The 23,639-nt window shown below is 44.3% G+C and overlaps 2 protein-coding genes across 4 annotated transcripts in view; both read left to right on the forward strand.

Moving 5' to 3' along the window:
* LOC310797096 (nuclear receptor ROR-beta-like) overlaps positions 1 to 8,813 on the forward strand; it is a 16,971-nt gene extending 8,158 nt beyond the window's left edge. The window contains exons 2-10 of the mRNA XM_083659386.1: positions 235 to 320; positions 487 to 628; positions 733 to 1,227; positions 3,237 to 3,358; positions 3,817 to 3,949; positions 4,576 to 4,683; positions 5,318 to 5,428; positions 5,876 to 5,988; positions 6,111 to 8,813. Of these exons, the coding sequence (XP_083515512.1) occupies positions 235 to 320; positions 487 to 628; positions 733 to 1,227; positions 3,237 to 3,358; positions 3,817 to 3,949; positions 4,576 to 4,683; positions 5,318 to 5,428; positions 5,876 to 5,988; positions 6,111 to 6,272 (1,472 nt within the window). The 3' untranslated portion in view covers positions 6,273 to 8,813. The remainder of the gene's footprint in view (positions 1 to 234; positions 321 to 486; positions 629 to 732; positions 1,228 to 3,236; positions 3,359 to 3,816; positions 3,950 to 4,575; positions 4,684 to 5,317; positions 5,429 to 5,875; positions 5,989 to 6,110) is intronic.
* A 936-nt stretch (positions 8,814 to 9,749) lies between these two features.
* On the forward strand, positions 9,750 to 23,376 carry LOC310797099 (endophilin-A2-like). Of its 3 annotated transcripts, none has more exons than XM_083659389.1 (9): positions 9,750 to 9,929; positions 13,959 to 14,027; positions 14,363 to 14,588; positions 15,289 to 15,422; positions 16,258 to 16,416; positions 17,793 to 17,896; positions 18,286 to 18,425; positions 18,556 to 18,612; positions 20,260 to 23,376. In XM_083659389.1, exons 1-9 carry the CDS (start codon positions 9,885 to 9,887, stop codon positions 20,442 to 20,444), a joined length of 1,119 nt encoding a protein of 372 aa, XP_083515515.1. In that variant the 5' UTR covers positions 9,750 to 9,884; the 3' UTR covers positions 20,445 to 23,376. The 3 variants fall into 3 exon arrangements, with proteins under 3 accessions (XP_083515515.1, XP_083515517.1, XP_083515516.1); XM_083659391.1 differs by lacking the exon at positions 20,260 to 23,376 and adding an exon at positions 18,749 to 18,977; XM_083659390.1 differs by lacking the exon at positions 18,556 to 18,612.
* The last annotated feature ends 263 nt before the right edge of the window (positions 23,377 to 23,639 follow it).

Below are 23,639 nucleotides of genomic sequence, written 5' to 3' on the forward strand. Positions count from 1 at the left end.
TTTTGGCTAAGATCCACAAGATGTTTGCCTGGCGGTGGTAAAGTGTGACTCAATAGTCTCACGTTCGATCGACGTGCCAAATCGGGTTTGCGACTCCTGTTTTTCCACCGAACAGATGTTGTTGAGAAACAGAGTCACTTAAGTCCATTCTCCTGTGTTGTTGAGTTAATAGACATACAACAGTCAGCGCTATCTGACCGACTCTCTCATCAATGTCCTTTTTTGTCCCTGCAGCTCAGATCGAGGTCATCCCCTGTAAGATCTGCGGGGACAAGTCCTCAGGAATCCACTATGGAGTCATCACCTGCGAAGGCTGCAAGGTAAGCAGGAGAGGCAGACAGACACACCAAGTCAGCTAGGCTACCACACTCAATTTCAACGGACTTGTGGTCTAAAATGTGCACATTATTTACATGTATGAATTGTTTGTGCGTGCGTGTGTGTATGTATGTGTGTGTGTGTGTGTGTGTGTGTGTGTGTACACAGGGTTTCTTCCGTCGCAGCCAGCAAAACAATGCCATGTACTCGTGTTCCCGTCAGAGGAACTGCCTGATCGACCGGACCAACCGTAACCGCTGCCAGCACTGCCGTTTACAGAAGTGTCTGGCTTTGGGCATGAGCAGAGACGGTGAGGAACACGCAGCGGAACATACCAAACATGCAAAAATGGTCTTGTAGAAACCCGGCTATCTCAGTCGAACAAGACTTTTGAAACCTATTTTCTCTCTGCAGCGGTTAAGTTCGGCCGCATGTCCAAGAAGCAGCGCGACAGCCTGTACGCCGAGGTGCAGAAGCACCAGAAGGCCCAGGAGTCCGGGGGCGGGGTCACGCTGCCCTTGCCCAGGGAGGACGGGGGAGGAAGCGGGGAGGACGACGAGGGCGGTCTGAGCCGCTCCTACAGCACGGGGGGCTCCAGCTCCACCCTCAGCGACCTGGACGACATCGCGGCGCTGCCCGACCTGTTCGACCTGCCGCTGACCCCCGAGGAGGCCAGCGAGTACTGCAGCCTGGAGCTGCTGGGAGGGGCCAGCACCGGCAACACCTCCAACTCGCCCTCCTCCTCCTCCTCTTCCCCGTCCTTGTCCAATCAGAACTCCCCGCAGCAGACCATGCTGGACATGGCAGACAGCAACGGGATCCAGCTCCTGCACACGCACGCACTGCTGGCACACACGCACGCAGCGCTGCTGGATCATCTGCCCGACGACTGCTCCCTAACGGAACTTGGTGAGTAACAGCAATGACATACATAACAAATTACTGTATATATTCTTTATTTTACTGTATTACTTAACCAAACAGGGCAACCTATATCAAATTAACAATGTGGGCCTTGTGGTGAAAGGCCTTTTTGAAGGAGCTTCAAATGAATATGGTGAAATAAAATGACATCTAAAAGATTAAATAAAGAAAATAAAATGAACAAAGACGCCACCAAGATAAGAGCAAGGTCATATGACACAGAACTAGATAAGATAATACAAGAGTGGTGCACAGCAGACACCAAAGCAAAGGACTTGACTGAAACAGAAGAAGGGGATGAAGCAGTAAAAAGACAACGATAACAAAAACAGCGACTAGCTCTTTCAGAGAGGAATCAGGGGAGTCAGTGAACGGAAGATAGTGAGGTAAAGGGTTTAGTTTTAGAGGAACTCTTTTGGTTTGGAATGTTATTCTGGTTGCTGGCAGCAGCAAACTGCAAGGAGGATTGTCTAAGGGCTCTGGGGACCGGAGAAGCAACCGGTCAATGTTGAGACTGGGTGTACTAAGTGTAGGTGTTGTGACTGGGTGTACTAAGTGTAGGTGCTGTGACTGGGTGTACTAAGTGTAGGAGGACTGTTCAATGTTGTGACTGGGTGTACTAGGTGTTGTGACTGGGTGTACTAAGTGTTGGTGTTGTGACTGGGTTTACTAAGTGTAGGTGTTGTGACTGGGTGTACTAAGTGTAGGTGCTGTGACTGGGTGTACTAAGTGTAGGAGGACCGTTCAATGTTGTGACTGGGTGTACTAGGTGTTGTGACTGGGTGTACTAAGTGTTGGTGTTGTGACTGGGTGTACTAAGTGTAGGTGTTGTGACTGGGTGTACTAAGTGTAGGTGCTGTGACTGGGTGTACTAAGTGTAGGTGTTGTGACTGGGTGTACTAAGTGTAGGTGTTGTGACTGGGTGTACTAAGTGTAGGTGTTGTGACTGGGTGTACTAAGTGTAGGTGTTGTGACTGGGTGTACTAAGTGTAGGTGTTGTGACTGGGTGTGTACTAAGTGTAGGAGGACCGGTCAATGATGTGACTGGGTGTACTAGGTGTTGTGACTGGGTGTACTAAGTGTAGGTGTTGTGACTGGGTGTACTAAGTGTAGGTGTTGTGACTGGGTGTGTACTAAGTGTAGGTGTTGTGACTGGGTGTGTACTAAGTGTAGGTGTTGTGACTGGGTGTACTAAGTGTAGGTGTTGTGACTGGGTGTACTAAGTGTAGGTGTTGTGACTGGGTGTACTAGGTGTTGTGACTGGGTGTACTAAGTGTCGGTGTTGTGACTGGGTGTACTAAGTGTAGGTGTTGTGACTGGGTGTACTAAGTGTAGGTGTTGTGACTGGGTGTACTAAGTGTAGGTGTTGTGACTGGGTGTACTAAGTGTAGGTGTTGTGACTGGGTGTGTACTAAGTGTAGGTGTTGTGACTGGGTGTACTAAGTGTCGGTGTTGTGACTGGGTGTACTAAGTGTAGGTGTTGTGACTGGGTGTACTAAGTGTAGGTGTTGTGACTGGGTGTACTAGGTGTTGTGACTGGGTGTACTAAGTGTCGGTGTTGTGACTGGGTGTACTAAGTGTAGGTGTTGTGACTGGGTGTACTAAGTGTAGGTGTTGTGACTGGGTGTACTAAGTGTAGGTGTTGTGACTGGGTGTACTAAGTGTAGGTGTTGTGACTGGGTGTACTAAGTGTAGGTGTTGTGACTGGGTGTACTAAGTGTAGGTGTTGTGACTGGGTGTACTAAGTGTAGGTGTTGTGACTGGGTGTGTACTAAGTGTAGGTGTTGTGACTGGGTGTACTAAGTGTAGGTGTTGTGACTGAGCATACTAAGTGTAGGAGGAGAGGGAAGGATTATAACAGCTGGTGAAGGAAGGAGTAGGTGAGCCGATTCATGTGATGATTGAATTGTAGATCACAGCGATGATGCAACCTGTCTTTGTGCTAAGTGTGCTAAGTGTGCTAAATGTGTGTCTTGTGCTTGTTTGTGTCCCAGAGTGCATCACTCAGAGTATCGTCAAGTCCCACCTGGAGACGTGTCAGTACAGCGCTGAAGACATGAAGAGATTCACCTGGGCACAATACTCACCTGAGGAGATGCGAGGTTTTCAGAACAAGGTACACACACAGTGCACACACACACTAACTCCTATAGGTGTGAAGTCTTCTTTGTGCTCGCGTACAGATCTAGCATAGCATCTAGGAATGTTGTGATACTGGGACAGAATGTCAGGTCAATATCAGTCTAAGATAGGGCATGTTTATTGGAGAATTGCCCCAACACTAAAATCTGATACCAATCAATTGATTTTCAACTAACTTGATATTGTCTCGTTATTTAGAAGGAAGTTACATCTCTCTAATATTGCACAAATTTAATCTTCTGTATCATTCGTTTGTTATGTACAGTATTTGTCCTATTCTCAGTGCAAGTAATCTGATCAGTACTTAGTGTTTGCCAGTTACTACTACAGTAAATGTCTAATGGCTGGAAGAGGAGCAGGCAGTGGAAAAGACTGGTATCTGGTGGATTCCTCATAGTTACAGTTTGTGTGTGTTTTTCCCTCATCCTTCAGTCTGCTGAGTGGATGTGGCAACAGTGTGCACACCACGTCACCAACGCCATCCAGTACGTGGTGGAGTTTGCCAAACGCATCGCTGGCTTCATGGACCTCTGCCAGAATGATCAGATTATACTGCTAAAAGCAGGTCAGTACCACACTAACACCTACTGTACTCAAGAAATACAATAATGCTCAAATGCTTATGTCACATATTGTAGGGCTGGGTGACTTCAAATCAGTATCACGATTATTTCAAACCTTTACCTCGATTAACGATGAATGAACGATTATTTATTTTACACACTTTTTTTTTAAACACTGCCCTCATAGTGTAACTGTTTGTGGGTGTTTTCGCTTGTGTCATCCTCCGTGCTGACCGCTTCGCTTTGAGTGAACGCTGAACGCGGACTAACGGGCGAAGATGGATGGGGCGAAGGCACTGAACACAATGTAGTATTTTTTTTTAAAGGGACAGGTCATGAACGCACACATTGGGGAAAGTATTAACCGAATGAAAATCAATTAATTGATTGAATTAATTGACATGAGCAAGATTAAGTGGGTTAGAGGTTCTAAATGTCGGTTTTGGTACATTTCAAGTGAATTGCCCAGCCCTGATGTCACAGAATCCGGTTTGCCGGAGTAAACAAACAAATTGTGAAACTTTGCTAACTGTGGTCCCTTCTTGTCTTTTTGTCTCCAACCTTCTACCTTTGGTGTTGTTCTCCACCCCTCCCATCTGTTTGCCTCTATCTATGGTTCCCGTTATAGGCTGCCTGGAGGTCCTGCTCATACGCATGTGCCGAGCATTCAACGTCAGCAACAGCACCATTTTCTTTGATGGGAAATTTGCCTCGGCTCCGTTCTTCAAAGCAATTGGTAAGGCTCGTGAATTTTTGGGTTGTCTAAAGCCAGCGGTTCCTAAACTTTTCTGACTCAGGGCCCACTTGAAAATCTCAAAAATGTTTGCGACCCACATCCGACCGTAAACAGTTACGGAGAGGCCAAATAATGCCTTCTCACAGCACTTTGTATTTGAACGATAAAGGAGCTGTCCATCAGCACCACGCAAAACAAATCAGAAGCTAAAAGTGAGGGGATGTCTGCATTAGGCCGGTTAACAAATAATTGATTAAAATCAAATAACGGTATCATTCAACAATGGAGAAATGCATTCTTATCCATTTATCCAAAAAAATAAAAGAATCACGAAAATTGTAATGTTTTGTAAATGATGTGGCGGCCCACTTGCAATACCTCTGCGGTCCAACAGTGGGCCAACTGTTGAATGCAATGGAGGGGGGGAGGGGGAGTCCGAAATCTAGAATGTGATCAATGTTGAAATGTGATCAATAGCACCTTTCATATCAAGATCTTATACGTTTTCACACATTCACGATCGATCGTACACTGATTTGTGAGGACTCACATTGAGCCTCAGTGACTCTCAGTGACTAACTAGCGAGAGATGTGAGAATAGTCCTGATGTTCTTCTCCTGTGTTTGTCCACCAGGCTGTGATGACCTGGTGAGTGCAGTGTTTGACCTGGGCAAAGGTCTCTGCCGGCTACAGCTATCTGATGAAGAGATGGCTCTGTTCAGCGCCATGGTGCTCCTATCTCCTGGTGAGTTGCTTTCTCTCTCTCTCTCTCTCTCTCTCTCTCACACACACACACACACACACACACACACACACACACAGACACACAAACACGCATTCAAAAAGGCTGCTGCAGTCGATCACACACACATTGCTGTCATTCTTAATCCATAGTAACTCTCAGGAGCTGCCATAGGATGTGACTTTCCAACATAAACATATGCCACTCATTATATTTAGGGTTGTAGACATCTCATACATATTCAGTTTACGTCTTATTCCTGTAGTAGCACAGATTGTTTGGCCAGCTCCCAGAAAATTAGCATTATGTCATTTGCCAATTTCACCCCCATATCTATAATTCAGTCTCTCATTCACACAACGCTGAATTGGCAGTTTTCGAGTGGGAAATTAAAGACTTGCGACATGAACGTATTGCTGATGTGATACTTAATGTTGTTTTTCCCCGTAGATCGGCCATGGCTGACAGAAGGCCAAAAGGTCCAGAAGCTCCAGGAGAAGGTCTACCTGGCACTGCAGCACAGTCTACACATGAGTGGAGCTTCAGACGAGAAACTAGACAAGGTAACGCGACTAGCAGTCACAACTCTCTTTAAACACAATACACACACGCACACATGCACACGCACACCTGCACACCCCCGCATACAGAGACTTACCCGTGCCTATCTTCTATCCCCCACCAGATGGTGACCAAGCTGCCCATGATGAAGTCCATCTGTAACCTCCACATCGACAAGCTGGAGTTTTTCCGTTTGGTCCACCCAGAGACCGCCTACAACTTCCCCCCACTGTACCGGGAAGTGTTTGGCAGCGAGCTGTCTCTGCCTGACTCCACCAACAGCTAGACAGACGCGCGCTAACAGCGACAACACACAGAGACAGCCGGAGAAATGGAGAGAGTGAGAAAGTGGGTGAAGAGGTATAGGGAGAGCTAGCGTAAGGAGAGACAGAGGAAGATAAGAGATGTTTGAAGCTCAACAACCAGCAGTTAAACGACAATCCAGGACTTTAAATACTCAGTCTCCCATGTCATCCCACACCTGTCCTCCTCCACTGCCCAGCAGGCAGCTCACACTACAGAACACACACACACGCTCATGGTCCTCCAATATCGTAGCATTAACAACAACAAGCAGGATGGGCGTTAGCACGCGGCGGCCCAGTTCAGCGTGAGACGGATTCACGCTCTAACGTCGACATCCGATCCACTGTGGATCCCCCAACCCGTCATGAATGTACCTCAGTGATATATAAGCACCAGTGCACAAGCCAGAACCCCAACAGCGAATGTACAAACCTGCCACTCTGGGACAAGAGTTCTCTACTTATAGTATTAGAACCGGGTCTTCCTGGTCAACAGGGTCTCATATACAGCTCTCAGTCAATATGTGTCTCTGTATTGATACGTCTCAGTACGCGACGCGTCCACACAGACCATATATCCTCGTACTGACGACCATCTCGAAGGGACCAATTTCAGCAGTCATTTCCTATCGTACAAGAGGAAATACACATGTATGAAATGGCTTTAGGCCTGGCCTATTGGCAACTGATCTCTCACACACACACACACACACACACACACACACGCACACGCACACACACGCACACACACACACGTTTAGACAGTGTTCGGTGCTGCCTTTTTCGTAGGCTCTTGTAATGCAATGAGAAACCTCAGTCCCACACACCCCTTCCCCTTGTAAATGCCACTTAGAGACAGGAAAAAGATGAAATTATCTTTAATTTATATACACATTTATAAACAAAATATTTTAAATAAGAATGTAAATAGATGACTATATAATAGAGAGAGAGAGAGCGCGTGTGAGTGCAGTCCAGAGAGAGAGGGAGAGAGGAGCGGATGGTAGGACACAGAGGGAGAGAGGGGGAAAATATGGATATTTGGACTCGGTCCCTTTGCTGGACTGGATTTTCCCCCCTCTCTTGACCATGATACTCTCAGGTTTCCACGGCAACGGCCCCTCTCTCGCCCTCATAGCAACCCGACGGGGTTAGCGCGGAGTCACGCGAGTGACGGAGCGGCGGACACTTGTTGCAGACGTGACACAGCAGCAGCAGCCCGGGAGGCGACCTCGCCACACGGAGGTCAAAAACAACAAGATAAACATTGGCCTTCCTGTTGCATTTGAACTGAGAGCGTTTACCTGCAATGACTCCACTGTCTAAAAGAGACACGAAGACAAAGAGGACAGACACTAAGGAGGAGAGACAGCAAGGCAAAAAGATGACTTCATGAACTCTACCTGATACACGGTGTGTGTCTCCCCCCACGTGTTTCTAACCAGCGGGTCAGTTAGGTGTAGTAGCCTAAACTTGTCTTTTCCTCATAACGTTTCCATTGGTTACAGGCTGGGCCACCGATTGGCCTGTTTATGTGTCATAAACCTTCCTTGCTGGTTGGAGCAACTGTATTATTTTTTGTACATTTGCTGTCATCTCTCTCCTTCAGTCCCTTGAACCCAAAACCTCTCCAAATACCAAGCACTTATTCTTTCCTCTATCTATCTCACTGGGCACTAGTCTGGACAGAATGACCAGCTGCCCCCCCTGAGTTAGGCTCCCGAATGCCAGTAAGACTTCACCGATTTCAGTACATTTGTTCTGGGGTTATTTATATTTTTGTTTTTGTAAAGTTCTGTAATGCTTTGTGCAAGTTTGCCCATACCTCATTACGTTTTCACATATACATACCTGTACACAATATGCTTTCTAAAAGGATGGTATTAGCTTATGAGATGATAAGGTCTTACTTTGGGTGCTTTGAAGCTCTGGAGCAGAATCTGAGGAGGAGCTGCTGCCCGCCGCTCAGGGAGATAGCTGTGATCTTTGTCAGTGACCCCTTTATTAGCAGTGTCGTCTTCTTCTAGCCTTGTACTCCTCACACCTTTGCACCTAAGATGAGACCCATAACCATAATCACTGTGGACGTAAGTTCTATTTTTGTGAATGTTACTCACAAAGTGTCAAAACCCTTCCCCCCTTTAATATTGTAACATGAAAATTTACAAGAAAATCAGTTCAATAGAGTTAAAGATGAATTTCATTATTGGGGTTTTAATGTTTCTTTTTGCTGTGATTTTCATTTATCTGTCAGTCTTTTATCCACGTTTTTTTTTTCTTTTTGTGTCTCCACCTTTTGTCTCGTAAAAGTGATCTATTTTTTTTATTGAAGAAAGATGAGGAAAATTCCAAACGAAAAAATGAGTTTGTTTCCCTTTTCTTTCTCTGTATGACAAAATGTACAAGAGGTATATTACTAGTCCAAGAGTAACTGAGTCACACAGCTCGATATATATTGTTGTCCAATGGGATACATTATATGTGGTTTTAAGAATGTAATAAAATTATTTCTTTTTCTTTTGAACATATTTCATTGTGTCGTGTCTTATATTTCACAGAATCAATAAATTGTCTTTAATAGGCTATTATTTAACTAAGGTTGGCTCTAATTTTGGTACACTTGCATAATTGGCCACTGCTAGCTAATCAAACATCATATAGCTACTCACTCAATAAACTAGTAAAATCACTGTTGTGTAATTATTGTCCAGCTTAATGAGTAACCATAACCTCTCTAGATGTAATGCTAATCAATATCTTGATACCAGTGGTTTTTATATATTCTAGGTAATATAGTGGCATAAAAAAAGTAAAATCTTAATGTGCCATTTCCTATCAACCAGGAGTGGACAACAGCAACATTAGTGGGGGCAATGGTCATTGGTCTCAGCTGAAAGATAGATAGATAGATAGATAGATAGATAGATAGATAGATAGATAGATAGATAGATAGATAGATAGATAGATAGAGTACTTTATTTATCCCTGGAGGGAAATTATTGTGTTACAGCGGCAGTAACATCAATGGCACAACATAATTGATATCAAAAACACACAAAGAGGTAGTTGTCGGTGTGTGTGTGTGTGTGTGTGTGTGTGTGTGTGTGTGTGTGTGTGTGTGTGTGTGTGTGTGTGTGTGTGTGTGTGTGTGTGTGTGTGTGTGTGTGTCTTTCCAGAGGAAAAGAAGGATGTTTGGATCATTGACTGTATATTATTTAGATGCATGCACTGTGTGTGTGTGCGTGTGTGTGTGTGTGTGTGTGTGTGTGTGTGTGTGTGTGTGTGTGTGTGTGTGTGTGTGTGTGTGTGTGTGTGTGTGTGTGTGTGTGTGTGTGTGTGTGTGTGTGTGTGTGTGTGTTACACGCGCGCGCGCGCGTGTGCGTGTTGACCCAGTTTATCCACTAGGATGGTGGAGCCACCACACTCATCCACCTCTGAAGCCAGGAAATAGAGTGGTTGCCCAGGCTAGCAAGTTCCACATCCACGGTGCACAGTTTGAAGACGCTAGAGGTCTGCTGTGCTGTAAACGTCAAAGTTGCAGCCTTATTTCAACACTAATTTACTTACCAAGGTAGTAACCTCTGCGTTGCAAGATGTCTGTCGCGGGATTCAAGAAGCAATTCTACAAAGCAAGCCAGGTAAGCGCGCAACTTTTTGAGAGTAGCCTTGTTAGCTTAGCTAGCTAGCTAACATTACTTGACGCTACTTTTCCAACAAGTTAGCTTCAAGCTAGGTTAGCGTAGTTAACTACGTTAAGTTAACACAATTGGCTAACCTAATATTAGCTAAATATAAAACAAGTATTTCCTGGCTAAACACTTGAAAAGAGTATGCATTTCAGTTAACGTCACTTGAATGTTTTGATAATTATGCTATTGTTGCTATGCCCCCCTCCCCGTCATTATCAGCTGTCAAATAAATTGACGTTACGGCGTCTCTCCAAAGTAACGCTTGAAAGTCATGTTTTAAAGTTGCCTGTAACGTTAATAAGTCAGGTAATGATGCATTTGCAGCCAAGTTACGTTTGAATGTTTGTTAAACTGAATGAGTTTTCTGCATTTGACTGATGGATAGCGCTGCTGACTGACATAACAGGTTTCTTATTATGGCTTGATGAACATGCTGGAAGGCCAGTGTGTGAATGGTTGTTTGCTTCTGTACACAGAACAGGTGGATTTCTCCCTAAGGTTACAATGTTATAACTAGCACCCTCTTGTTACAGTGAGTAAAGTTTCATCAGCGACATGTTGGATTGCCCAAGGTTGTTCTAACAGTTAGACAGTTAGACTCTTTTTCGTTTTTAAAATGTGCAAACAAACAAACAAACAAGATTGAGCTGTTGACGGGCTATATCAGGCTGTAGGTAGGCATATCTGTCTGTATGGAAATTAGTTAATTTCCATAGCAGTTAATACGGCTGCATATTTTATGAAAATAAATCATGAGCTCATCTGAAGCTATGGTATCTCTGAGATACAAACTATCAACACCATGTTGTCAATCTGGGACTTCTGTTCTCTAAGTTACTATAGAAAGTATAATTTATTTTTCCACTGTTGGACATATTGTTTTGGAATGTCAATGTTCTCTCTACTCGTCAGTGTGATATAGCCTAGTTTAAACTTCAAGCACAACTTAACACTGACCCCAGATGGATTGTGTCAGCTCAGAGCAGCAAGTTGAACGTTGTACGCCTAAACAATGAACATGACTGGTGGTGGAGTTCATGTCACACATACTGTACATGTCTCACTGACACAGGTTGTTTATTTACAGACATTCAGGTTAGTCTGGTTGGTCTCTAACTAACAAATCTCTGCATTGGTTCACTTTCAAATGTAGTCACTGCAGCTTTACTAAGCCATTTTAGCAGCATGGGCTTTAAAAAAAAAATCTGATAGTTACATATTTTGCATCCAAGCCTTTTGTGTGCTTAAATTTTTCCATATTATTAGCACATTGGGAAAATATTGTAAGCTGGTGGTGGTGATGGGACATAGCCTACAAAACTGGTGGCCTGTAATTTGATGAATCACACCATAAAAAAGGCACGCACATCCCTAACTAAAGTGCTAATTCTAAAGTGCAGTTGCCGGGGCAAATAACCGGTAGATGGAATGACTTGAAGTCTGGTTTGCTGATTTTGCTGAATTTTGCTGCATTTATTACCAAACCTTGGTGACTTTTCAAGCCCCCATGGCCTTCAGCAGGCAGCATGTTTTGATGACACCTGCCTTGGAACAGGGCCTTGTGTCGCAGTATCACTACACAAGTTACACAACAATGTGGTGAGTGTGGCTTGGTCAGTGGGTGTGTGTACCTCAGGGTGGGTAAAGGAATCCTTGTTATGTGACTGGTGTGCCCAAACCAGATTCCAGCCAGGCCTTGTAAATCCAGTGCTGGAAACAGCTTTACCGTAAACCGTTGTCAGTCAGTCAGTCAGTCAAGAAACAAGTTCAAAGCAGATCTGTCTTTGCTACCTTTTTTCCAATGACTTGATTGATTGTGTGTGGTATTATAGCTTGCTATCTAAAACCACGGTACAGCACAACTACTGCTGGCAACTCCCACTGCCAAAAGCCTCAACTATTGCAACATATATGTATAAGATATATGTATAAGATATCTCTCACCTGCATTAGCACTGACATACATGACAAACAAGTGTCACATCTTGTCATTCAGGCTTTGAAAAAAACAAAAGGAGGCCATACATTGAGCCGTGAAGGAATACTTGATTAACAGAAACAATAGGCTCCATCAGTGGTTCTCAACTGGTCTAGCCTCATGACCCACATTTTTCTTTAGTCATTAAGTCACGACCCAAATTTCTGAAATTTTGTTAGACCTATATGCTTTTTAAACAAGTTTAAACTGGTGATGCTCGCAGCTAGCATGACATGTTTGGTACCAATGGATGCCTTAGGTCTTCTAGTTTTAGAGGATAGCATATCTGGCTTTAAAAATTAGCCTGCTGCTTCAGCCTCTGAAAGAAAGCAATGTTGACCGTGGACGCAAAACTTTTTTTTCATGCACACATCCGCGACCCACTCAAAACAGCCCCGCGACCCACTTTTAGCTCCCGACCCACCTGTTGAGAATCACTGGGCTACATTATGCACATAGTGTTGGGTCCACAATAGTAATGGACCAAGAAGACCAAATCCGGCTGCTCTGTTCCATGTCTTCTACTGAGGCAAGACCCCAACCCCAGCTCTCCAACAACTAGGCAGGGACTAGCTTACGTTCACGGTTCACACCAAAGCATTTTTTCGCAAATTCACACGACGAGTCAATGCGAAAGCGCGAGTAGATGCCGTTTCGCAGCGCAAATGAGGTGAATGACACGAAATTTAGCATCACGAATGACGCGATATTATTCGCCTCATCGCCTGTTTGCTTGAGTTGACATTTTTCAACTTTGGCAAATCATTTGCACGATCAAACTTGTGCGAGTGAAGCTTTACCGCCACCCGCTTTGGTGTGAACGCACGGTTAGGCCTAGTCTAACTGTTGGTTTATCATGCTTGGGATCGGCGGGGGCTTTCACAGTGGTGGTGGACAACAAAATTGTGTACAGTTGTATCGTGTGCGTGTGACATAACCTAATGTAGAGGTACTACTGTATGTGAATTTGGTAGCAAAAGATTCACTAGAAATTGCAGTTAAAACCACTGCTAGTTAGTTAGTTAACTAACTAACTAACTAGACCTAGCCTGTGTGTTTTTTTTTTATCAACTGTAAAGATTGATTCATTGACCCGTGTGGTGGCAGGTGTTACAGTGAGGAGCTGACAGCTGCACCAAGTCAAGGCAAGAGAGAAAGCAGACACACAATGAGATGCTCTGTTTGACCTGCCAGCTGAGCCAAACGGGAATTTGGAGTTTGTCTCTGCTGAAAAATAGAGAGTGGACATGGCGGTGCCATATGTGAGCGTGGATGTGTGTTTATTGCCATGTGTGAGTGAGTGAGTGAGTGAGTGAGAGCAAGATAGAGTTAGCATGTGTGTTTTTTAGTGAAAGTATGCATGAATGTGGTTGTGGTGTAGGAAACTGCAGCGTGTGTGCTGACCCCATGGAATATCTGCTATTGGAGAAAGTCAGGGAAAGCCGTTGTATAATCGGTTGTGGAACTAAGGCGCTCAGTACTGAGGAGAGTCCACTCCAGTACTCGGCTCATTCCCTCATTCAGGATCGGTGGTGCCGGGTTTTCCTCCATTCATGGAAAATCTGCGGACGTCTGGGAATTTGGAAATTGTGTTGTTAACCAGGCCTGAAATAAATCATGGAAGATGTTATGTTATGTTACATGTCCACAATGTTTGCAGAGGCAGCAGAGAGAGTGAGAGGGGACTTGAGACTGTCCTTCACCCAGAAGACTTGGTTCAATCAAGTCCCTGTGGTACTCTTTAGTTGACTGTTCATCACAACTTCACTCCAACCTCTGTGGGGATTAATAAAATAATATCCATCTATCATGGATATTTTTATAAATATTTGTTCCATCCGGGCGGACAAGTGTAGAATGTCATTTAGTTATGCAAGTTAAATAAGCAAAAAATAATAAATAAACAAATCCTGTAAGTGTTCTACCGTGAGAGTCCAGTGAGTGAACATGATGAGTTCAGTCTGCTTCATCGCTCTGTTTGTGCTGCTCTGTCTTCATAGCTGGTGAGTGAGAAGGTTGGAGGAGCTGAGGGAACCAAACTGGATGAAGACTTCAAGGACCTGGAGAGGGTAAGTTCATACATCTTAATATAGTAAGTTCATGTGTAGGATTACAATATCTTTGGCACGTCCAGCTGGGAGGAGACCACGGGGCAGACCGAGGGCTAGGTGGAGAGATTATATCTCCACGCTGGCCTGGTGAACACCTCAGGATCCCCCAGTCAGAGCTGGCTAATGTGGCCAGGGGAAGGAAAGTTTGGGGTTCCCTGCTGGAACTGCTACCTCCGCGACCCGATCCCGGATAAGCGGTTGAAGATGAAGATGTTGATGATGTGATGTTGATGATGTTATTATATACAACCAGGTGTAAACTGCTCTCTCTCTCTTCTAACCTGTGCCACCAGAGAGCAGATGTCACCAGCAAAGCATATCTGGATATCATCTGTAAAACCTCCGAGTACCTCCAGCCCAACCCGGCATCGAGAGCTAAGCTGGCCATGCTCAACACGGTGTCCAAGATCCGAGGGCAAGTGAAGAGCCCAGGATACCCGCAGTCTGAGGCCCTCCTGGGGGAGTGCATGATCAAGTACGGAGGGGAGATGGCTCAGATGGGCGAGCACACTAACTTCGGTAAGATTGGTCGAAGAGTAAAGGAGGGACAGTCAGACAGACAGAGGGGGGAGTAGAAGGTGGAAGGAGATACACAGTGGTGTTGCATCAGGACTCAACTGTGTGAGCACTTGACTTACATTTGCTCCAACATAGATGTTTGTGAACACAAGAAGCGCCTATGTGAGTAGAGATTTGGCCTTCTGTCTACACTGCCATTTTATATATCTAAATGCTTCGACTGTGATTGATTAATGTGTTGGTCATGGTTTCCAAATTAAATGAGCCCTCAGTAGAGTAGGCTGCGTGGCGTGCCCCGGGAGAATTCAGTGAAAACCTGCTCAGAAATGGCGAGGAAATGCTAACGTGCTGCACTGCAAGGTGCTTATTTGTTACAAAGTGCTCGGTTTGACGCAGTATTTGGAAGTGTTGACAAATGAGCTGCACAAGGCCTGTTCAATATCTTAATCAAACCTGACACTTCAATTTGTGAGTGTGCACTGTGCGCCGAAATTAATTTCTGTGTGGAAAGTTGTACGATTACAGCTGTGTGTGTGTGTGTGTGTGTGTGTGTGTGTGTGTGTGTGTGTGTGTGTGTGTGTGTGTGTATGTGTGTGTGTGTGTGTGTGTGTGTGCGTGCATGTCATGTCCTATATGGCGTGCACACCATGTCCTATACTGATGTTGGTGTTTTGTATGTGTGTACATGTCTGACCTGCAGGTGGGGCTCTAGTGGAGGTAGGAAAGTCGATGACAAGGCTGTCCGAGTTCAAGGACGCTCTGGATATCGATGTCAAGCAGAACTTTATCGACCCGCTGCAGGCAGTCGCTGACAAGGACATTAAAGACATCCAGGTAGAATGGGAGAGATGCACGTACAGCGAGGCAAGGTCTAATGCGTCATCTGCCATCGTATGAAAAATGCTCCCAGGAGGGAAAAAAAAAGTTCCCACATACACAATACCACTTTAATAGCATGCAAATATCTGAATCAACCTAACAGCATATGCCCATCACGGGGGAAAGATCTCCGTTCACTTCCATACACCAGCGTCATTTTCCTTGAAATAAACATGGCTAAAAGCTGTTGTGTGGTGGGCTGCGCAGACAGCAAATGTAAAAAAATCGACAATTCAGGGTTTTTTTGTACTCCCGAGCAAAACAAGGAAGCCATTGAGAATAGACACCTTTTCACGGGTGGCATTTTGTGTCGAAAAGGCAGGGTAAACACAGGTGAAAGCAAAACACTAATGAGGGTTTCAAACTTCCATGATTGGAATTTGGAAACCCTCATTAGTGTTTTGCTTGCAAACCTGTGTTTATTCTGCCTTTTCGACACAAAATGGCCCCCGTGAAAAGGGGTTATTGGCGAGAAGAAAAATGTGAATCTAGCTAGTGTCAGTGAAGTAAGTCGGAGTGTTCATGTTCCGTATATATGATCTTTGTGTGCAACACGTGACCATGCACGCGACATAGGAGAACGCCAGGATTGGGGGGGGGGGGGGGGGGGGGGGTTGTTTTCCCCCGTTTTGGCCGTGGTTTCTGAATGATCCACAGTGTCTCTATAGCAGCGCTGTCACACACAAATAATGATACACAAATGTAAATACGTTGATCATTATGTATTGTAAAAGGTATCTGTGAAAGGGCTTTGTCTCTAACCCAAACCTCTCTCCCCTCCCTCCTGCAGCACCACTTGAAGAAAATGGAAGGCCGCCGTCTGGACTACGATTACAAGAAGAAGCGTCAGGGGAAGATCCCAGACGAGGAGCTCAGACAGGCCCTGGAGAAATTCCACGAGTCCAAGGAGCTGGCGGAAAGCTCCATGCACAATCTGCTGGAGACAGACGTGAGTAGACCAGATCCCCCAAGTCTATAATCCTCCATCTCATTTATACTGTTAGTGTTGCTGCCGATGGCACATTTAAACTTGATTGGTGGTCACACTGTTCGCCAAATATCTTTTGACCAATAACTTAATTTTGTGCTCAAGTTAGCTATGTTAGCATTTTGCCTGCTGCTGTAACAACCTTCGTCCGGCTCAAAACGCCACTTAAGTGACCAAAACCACTAACTCGTTAAGCATTTTCGAATCAAGCTGTTTTCCAATGGGTCCATCAGTTTTTAAATCCATTGCCTGGTTGTTGAGATCTCAGCAATAATGCGGTTATTCCTTGCGGCTAAGCTACAGAGGGAATACCGTTTCCACCATAATTTACGCCGTTTTTCCGGGCCTATCTCCTTGGTGTATCTCTGGCTCTCTTACACAAATAGCGTAGCACACAATCAGATGACGTGTGCAACTTTTAGCAGGTGCTCAGAGAGGCCATTTACACCTGGCGCTAACATGTGTTTTCTGTGATCAGATTGCAATCAGATTGTGTTTTATCACTTGAAATGCCAGGTGTAAACACCCCCAAAACGCATTGAAGAAGGATTGCAATCTGATCGGCCAAACCACCTCCGGAGGTGGTCAGGGATGCATTGTGTACACATTGAACACAAGTGTAAATGCAATGTGTCCTCTCAATCTGGATACACCAACTTTATGCGGATTGAGAGGACAACCATTTCTGCAATCTGATTGCAATCAGATTGCAGAAAATGCATGTTAACGCCAGGTGTAAATGGAATCCGGCTGAAGTGATCAAATACAATCTGATTGCAATCTGATGGCAGAAACCACATGTTAACGCCAGGTGTAAATGGCCTCATAGATTGATAGAAAAAGAACACCAGCCGTTAAACAGGTAGAAACACTGACTGGGGGGAGGGGGGCTTTAAGAGCAAGTCACAAAATTTAATCTAGCTAGTATCTCTTCGTATGACTGGAAGCATTGATGGGTATTTCAGGAAAGGTATGTTACTGGCAGCCTCTCCGCTGGCAAGCCAAGGGGTTATATAATGTCTCGGAGGACACCATGTCTCAGGTGACGCCAGTTGTTTTTGCACCATGACTTGCAATTGCAAACCCGTCAAACCTGCTTAGTTTGGTATTTACCTCTTTCAAGGTGAAGCAGTTACGATGGCGTAAGTGATGATAAACCATTGGGGAAAGATGGGAGCGGGTGTTGTCAAAGGGAGATAACACTTCCAACTTTACAACACAATGCAACTTGAACTTTGACCTACCAAAAGACCGTTACTGTTGTAAAGAGATGGCATTTAATTTGTCTTTGCTCTCATTCTAAAATGGTTTGTTGTGTGTGCTGTGTGTGCATGCAGGTGGAACAGGTGAGTCAGCTGTGCTCTCTGGTGGAGTATCTGCAGCAGTACCACAAGGAGGCCGCCAGGATCCTGGAGGACCTGTCTGAAGAACTTGACAAAAGGTCAGCAGCGCCACCATGACTGTGGAACGTTGCGTGGTTTAGGCCGTAGTGGCAACGATGCCACTTTTTCTCTGCCGATGCCAATTCACACATCACTTACATTTGCCTGAACGACGTAGATTTAGAAGATTAGGTTTGGTTCAGTTCAGACAACTGATTTATTTTTCAATTTTATGTTTGGAAAAACTCCAGAAATCAAGTGGATTTGCTTTGAATTAGTTCTGGGGAAATTCTTTGATACCAATCTTCTTGTTCAGCCTGATCCAGTTATATATGTTAGATATATACGTCAGTTAGGTATGTATCTCTGCATTACTGCATCCTTACAGTTCAGGCAGGTATTTCATTTTTTTCCCTCACCCTTTTTTCCCTGTTCTGACTGTATGCAGGGTGAACGAAGCCCAGACTCGTCCAAGGCGTGAATACGCCCCCAAACCCAAACCCTCCTCGTCCTTTGACTACGGAGAGGCAGAGCACTCCAACGGAGGATACACACCTTCCCCAGCAAACCCACCATCCTACTCTGCGGGTAAACTCACGGCTATTCCTGTAATCTTCTTCCAGAGCTGTGTGTGAGGGCATTTGAACGTGTGAAGGCACGCGTGTAAATCGGCGCCATTGTTAGTACTGATGTGTCCTTCCTCTTGTGACCTGACCAGCCCCAGCGCTATATCCAGGTCCATCCTTCCATGGAACCTCCATGAAGAGCAGACCGCGTGAGTGACAGATGGAGATAGTGTGCCACTTAACACAGAGCACGAGCAACTCACTGAATTGCATTGACACTGTTGCACATTGCGAGTTGTATGTGTGTGTGTGTGTGTGTGTGTGTGTCTGATTGGTGTGTTTCAGTAACATCATTGAATGGAGTTTGTTGAGGTCACTAATCCTCTTGTCCAGCCCGTCATGTCTGTCAGCTCCGAGTCCCCAAGAAAAGATGGCCGGCCTTGTGTGACAGAAAAGATGGGGGGCCTTCTTGTGTGACAGAGAGTGGTTATTACTCTGACCACAGCTACGTATGGATGTCTAGGACTGTGACACTTTAGTCAATATTCTTCTCAGTGGAATGGATTTTTTTTTAAATTGCACTTAAAGTCTTTTCACAACCATTGTTGGCTGTATTGACTGTCTCTCAGAGCCAACTTGCTCAATGGCTATGGTTTACATGGACTGCAATAATCTGACTATTGACTTTAATCTAAAGAAGACAATATTTCTATTAAGGTCTTTACATGAGTTGCTTATATAGAATATTCCATTCATATTCCCGATTACATGCTACACGCTACAGGGTTAAAATCGAATTATTGCCGTCCATGTAAAGTAAGTGTACTCACTGATAGACCAAACTTCTGAGCCTCAAGAACTAGGGCTACTGTTGTAATATATATATATATATATTTTTTTATAAATAATGTTCAGCAGAATTAATTTAAATTGGCTACACTGAGCAAAACATAGTGATGTTTTATATTATTTATTTTAAGAGGACCAGCTAATAATGAGCTGTTAAAATCTTGTTGGTATCAATTAATCCCCTAAAGTAATCTCAGTCATCACTTCATTCAAACCTGTGACATTATACGTGAAAAGGCCTAAAACATTATAATATCAGTCATTATAATATTTAAATGCCCTCATGTATGTTGATCTTGAGCTTCAGAAGGATTCTCCCTCCTCATCACACTGATCACTAACTCATAAACCTCTCCTCTGTTTGACTGAGCTCAGTGTTGTGATCCTGATCCAGAGTGCTGTAGTCCGACTGGAAACAGTAGAGAGCCAAAGTGGAACGTCACTTCCTGCTTCAGCACTGTACCAGAGATTTTCATCCGCCATTTATTTTCCCATAGACATTTTGTAAAATGCTTATAGAAATAGTTTTCCTTGTTCAAACCAAACGTTTCAGATATATTTAGAAACAGGAGAGACCACATAACATTTCACTCAGACTAAAACGTAAAAGATTGCGGATTTAAAGAAAATATTTTTTCTATGTTTTTTTAGTTTTGGTCTGAGTGACATGTTCTATGGTCTCTCCCGATTCTAAATATAGCTGAACCGTTTGGTTTGACCAAGTAAAACTATTTTTATAAGCATTTTACCAAATGTCTATGGGAAAATAAATGGCGGATGAAAATCTCTGGTACAGTGCTGAAGCAGGAAGTGACGTTCACTTTGGCTCTCTATACTGGTGACACACACTGACTCAAATCAAATCCTGCTGGTGGAGAATGTACTAATCTTGTTAAAAGGGCAATTCTACCTAATTCTATTTCCCTCCCCCTTTCATTTACCTCCAGGTTAATCATCATCTACTCTTGTTTCACACAATGTCCTTATTTCTCTCCTCTCTGTTTCAGCGGAGCCATGCTGTAAGGCCCTGTACGACTTTGACCCGGAGAACGAGGGGGAGCTGGCGTTCCACGAGGGCGACATCATCACCCTGATCAATAAGATCGACGAGAATTGGTTCGAGGGGACCATTCGCGGCAACTCGGGATACTTCCCCAACAACTACGTGGAAGTGGTGGTGCCTCTACACTGAGACCAGAAAGGCAGGAAGGGGTTGACGGGAAAGATGGAGAGGATGAAAAAGGGGGATGATAATAGATTGTCAGAGAGCAACTCTCAATAGTCAAAAGACGCCTCTTCTTTATCATAAGTGAAGATGAAACATCTCAAGACGCGTACCTAGCTTTTTGTGTCTTTGAGTAAAGATATGAAGAAGCCTCTTTATACTATTAGGATTTGATAAGAAATGTTATTAAGGGGAGAAAAAAGGAGAGTAGAGATAAGAGGGATGTTAATTAAGAGAAGTGATGGCACAGTGTTTGGGTGCATTTACCATACTCAGGCTTCAGTCATCATTTGCGCACCTGTGCACTTTCTAAACTACACCGTTCTCACCTGGGGGACTGATGGAGAAGGCTTATGCAATAACCCACATCTGTCATCCAATGTGAGCAGCAGCATCCTCAAACACTACGAGGTGCAAAAACTTTATACTGACATTCTTACACTATTGTATGTTCACACCATGACATATCTTATCTTGATCATTTGATCACTACTCATTTTTTCTATTGGTACTACACACACACACACACACACACACACACACACAGTGTTATGAACACACTGTTCCTACACCCCCAGTCCTCCCGTCTCTGCCTTGAGGCTCTGTAGTGTTGTCATCATGGATACGTTGGAGCTAACATGGAGGACTGCTGTCGCTCTTTGGGACTATCCTCTGCTGCCATCTGGTGGTGCTGGAGATATATAGTCTTGGCTGTTTGTTTCAGTCTCACGGTCTCTTGGCCTTTGTCATCTGTTAGGTCAGATCCATTGGGTGATTTGCCTAAATGGTTTAGTGCAGATACCATTCTTTTCACATATTTATATACATTTTATTTAGCTTCGGAAATACTTTGCCGTGGCGTAAATACAGAATCACTCCTACAACCAGTCAGGCCATTTTCACATGTCATATCTAAAAGTTAAAGGGGGCGGGGTCCAAAAAATATGCTAATTTCATGTTTTTTAATCATTGGTATAATTGTTTATGATGGTTGATGCTAAACTGTCTTAGCATCGACTGCAGCTCTAACAACACTGCCTTCCACCTTGTGTGCCTTAGAGCTGATGCCAAAGAAGGGCTGCACAATTGATCTCAAATTGCAAAGAGGCTGTAGTGATCATGTTTCAGTAAACAAATCTGGTGCTGCGCAGAATCCCTGTGATACAAATTCAGTTGCATAATGTATATATAAGATACGTCACTATATTCAAACTGGGCTTCCCGGATTTTTCTTGCATTTTCTCCTTGATTGTACTTGGCCAATTCCCCCTGCTGTCCCGGGTTGTTGTTCCACCCCCCCCCCCCCCCCCCCCCCCCAAACATGCCTTTGGGGGGGGGGGGGGAAATGAAAAGGAAAAGGAAATGATGTAGAAATTTGCAAACTTTTCCCCAAATTCAAAATCATCATATTCCGCAGAAATGGCACTATATGATTTGGTCAATATTGTGCAGCATTAAGCCAAAGCCATAAGCACACAGCCTGGAGTTCCTCTCGTTTTCTCAGGCGCCACTGATACTGCTGGCAGTGTCGCACGACAACGTCTTGTGGGTTTTTTACTCAACCGTTTACTAATGAATCTTCTGTCTGTAAACTTCTCAGTGCTGTTATGGGTGGCAGTCACAGCGGAAATATTACGTCGGTTCTGATTGTCAGCTTCCTTTGGTGCTCAAAACCTATAATTTAGAGCTCGGAAACTCTGCTGACAAGTAGGCCTTATTGGGTGTCTTGTACCTGCCGGTATTTTCAGGCTGAAACTGAGCGAACGGAAGCCTGAGAGAAAACACCACTGTCTTCCCTGCCATTGTTGTGTACGGGCCTTAGCGGTGACTGTCCCTGGGTTCAGTTTCAAATAAGCTTATTACAAGGGCGACTCTGAACTGTGAAGGTTTGCGCTGTTCACAAAAAAAACGCCATCTTTTCTCCTCTCATCATGATCCCTTATTAGACCCTCCCTCCATCCCCAGCTCATCTCTCCCATCTCTGTTTGAGCTGGAAGCGGAACAGACAGGTCTTTTCAGTGGGAAAGGGCACACAGCAGCGGATTAGGCCCTGCCCCCCCCCCCACACACCAGTGTCTATTCACCACCTGCCCCTGTAAACCCCCCTGCCCCCTGTCTCACTATCTGCCCCCATCCCATGGTGCCTCCATCAGCCTAACCTCATTCCCTGCTCCATCCTCGGAATCCTCTTATTCTTAGAGTATAGGCGCCTCTCGATGTTATGTTTGCATGTGTCATATCTTATTGATGTATGATGAAGGGACCGTGGGTTTTTTCTCTGTGCCGAGTAGTAAATGCGTGTGGTTCAGGTGTGGGTTAACATGCCTCATTAGACTAAATCAAAAGCCTGGGGGGGGGGGGGGAGCCAGGATGCCAGGGGCTCAGGTTGGGCTATTACACCGCTCGTATAACATTGACGATGAATGATGTCACAGGACAAAGGGCTCGAGATCAATTTTGTGTGTGCTGCTGTGCTGTCACAGCTGTAACGTCCCTGTTCACACTACATTCTGTGATGCGTATAGTGTCAGAAGTGTCTGAACTTTGCATTATTACTGAAAGAAGTATTATCTGATGTAAAAAAAAAAAAAAAGCTTTATTTTAGTATGCACAATCTTAATGGAGTTTTCAGTGTAAAAATGTATTTTCTTTGCATGTGTCTTTATTATTATAGCATCAGTGTCTCTCTCTTTGTCTTATTAAGTGACGCCTTATTTTTGTAACTGTGACTCAGTGTGGGAAGACTAAACGTGGGATTATCCTGGATTATCTTTAGGGTTATATGGATTACCTCTGTGCTATGTATAATCTCCAGTGTATTGTATATTTTTGTTACAATGTATTATATGGGAATGGATGCTATTCATTCACTTCTTCAAATAAATATGAAGTAATTTGGCCCAAAGTGTGTCATCCATAGGCCATTGTTACATCCTAATTGGTTTGAGATGATTGTCTAAATTGAAACATTTTCATGTTATGGTATTAACATTGTTCTTATGTATATCAGACCTTTTGTAACACATGCCATCTTAATCAGGCCCCCTGCTAAACATCCATGATCGACTCAATCCATCCATCATTCATTAATGCTTAGTTTAATTTACACAATGCTTTTGCTCAACAAACATCTACACTTTTAGACCTCTCTCACCAGCCACA

This window comes from Poromitra crassiceps, assembly GCF_964638095.1.
Source record: "Poromitra crassiceps genome assembly, chromosome: 23".
NCBI lineage: Eukaryota > Metazoa > Chordata > Actinopteri > Beryciformes > Melamphaidae > Poromitra > Poromitra crassiceps.

Bases quoted from the DNA above. Each gene is read 5' to 3' on its own strand.
- LOC310797099 (XM_083659389.1), top strand. From the start codon at position 9,885: ATGTCTGTCGCGGGATTCAAGAAGCAATTCTACAAAGCAAGCCAG. The intron at 16,417-17,792 runs GTGAGTAGACCA...GTGTGCATGCAG, and splicing joins ACAATCTGCTGGAGACAGAC to GTGGAACAGGTGAGTCAGCT. The intron at 18,613-20,259 runs GTGAGTGACAGA...TCTCTGTTTCAG, and splicing joins CTCCATGAAGAGCAGACCGC to CGGAGCCATGCTGTAAGGCC.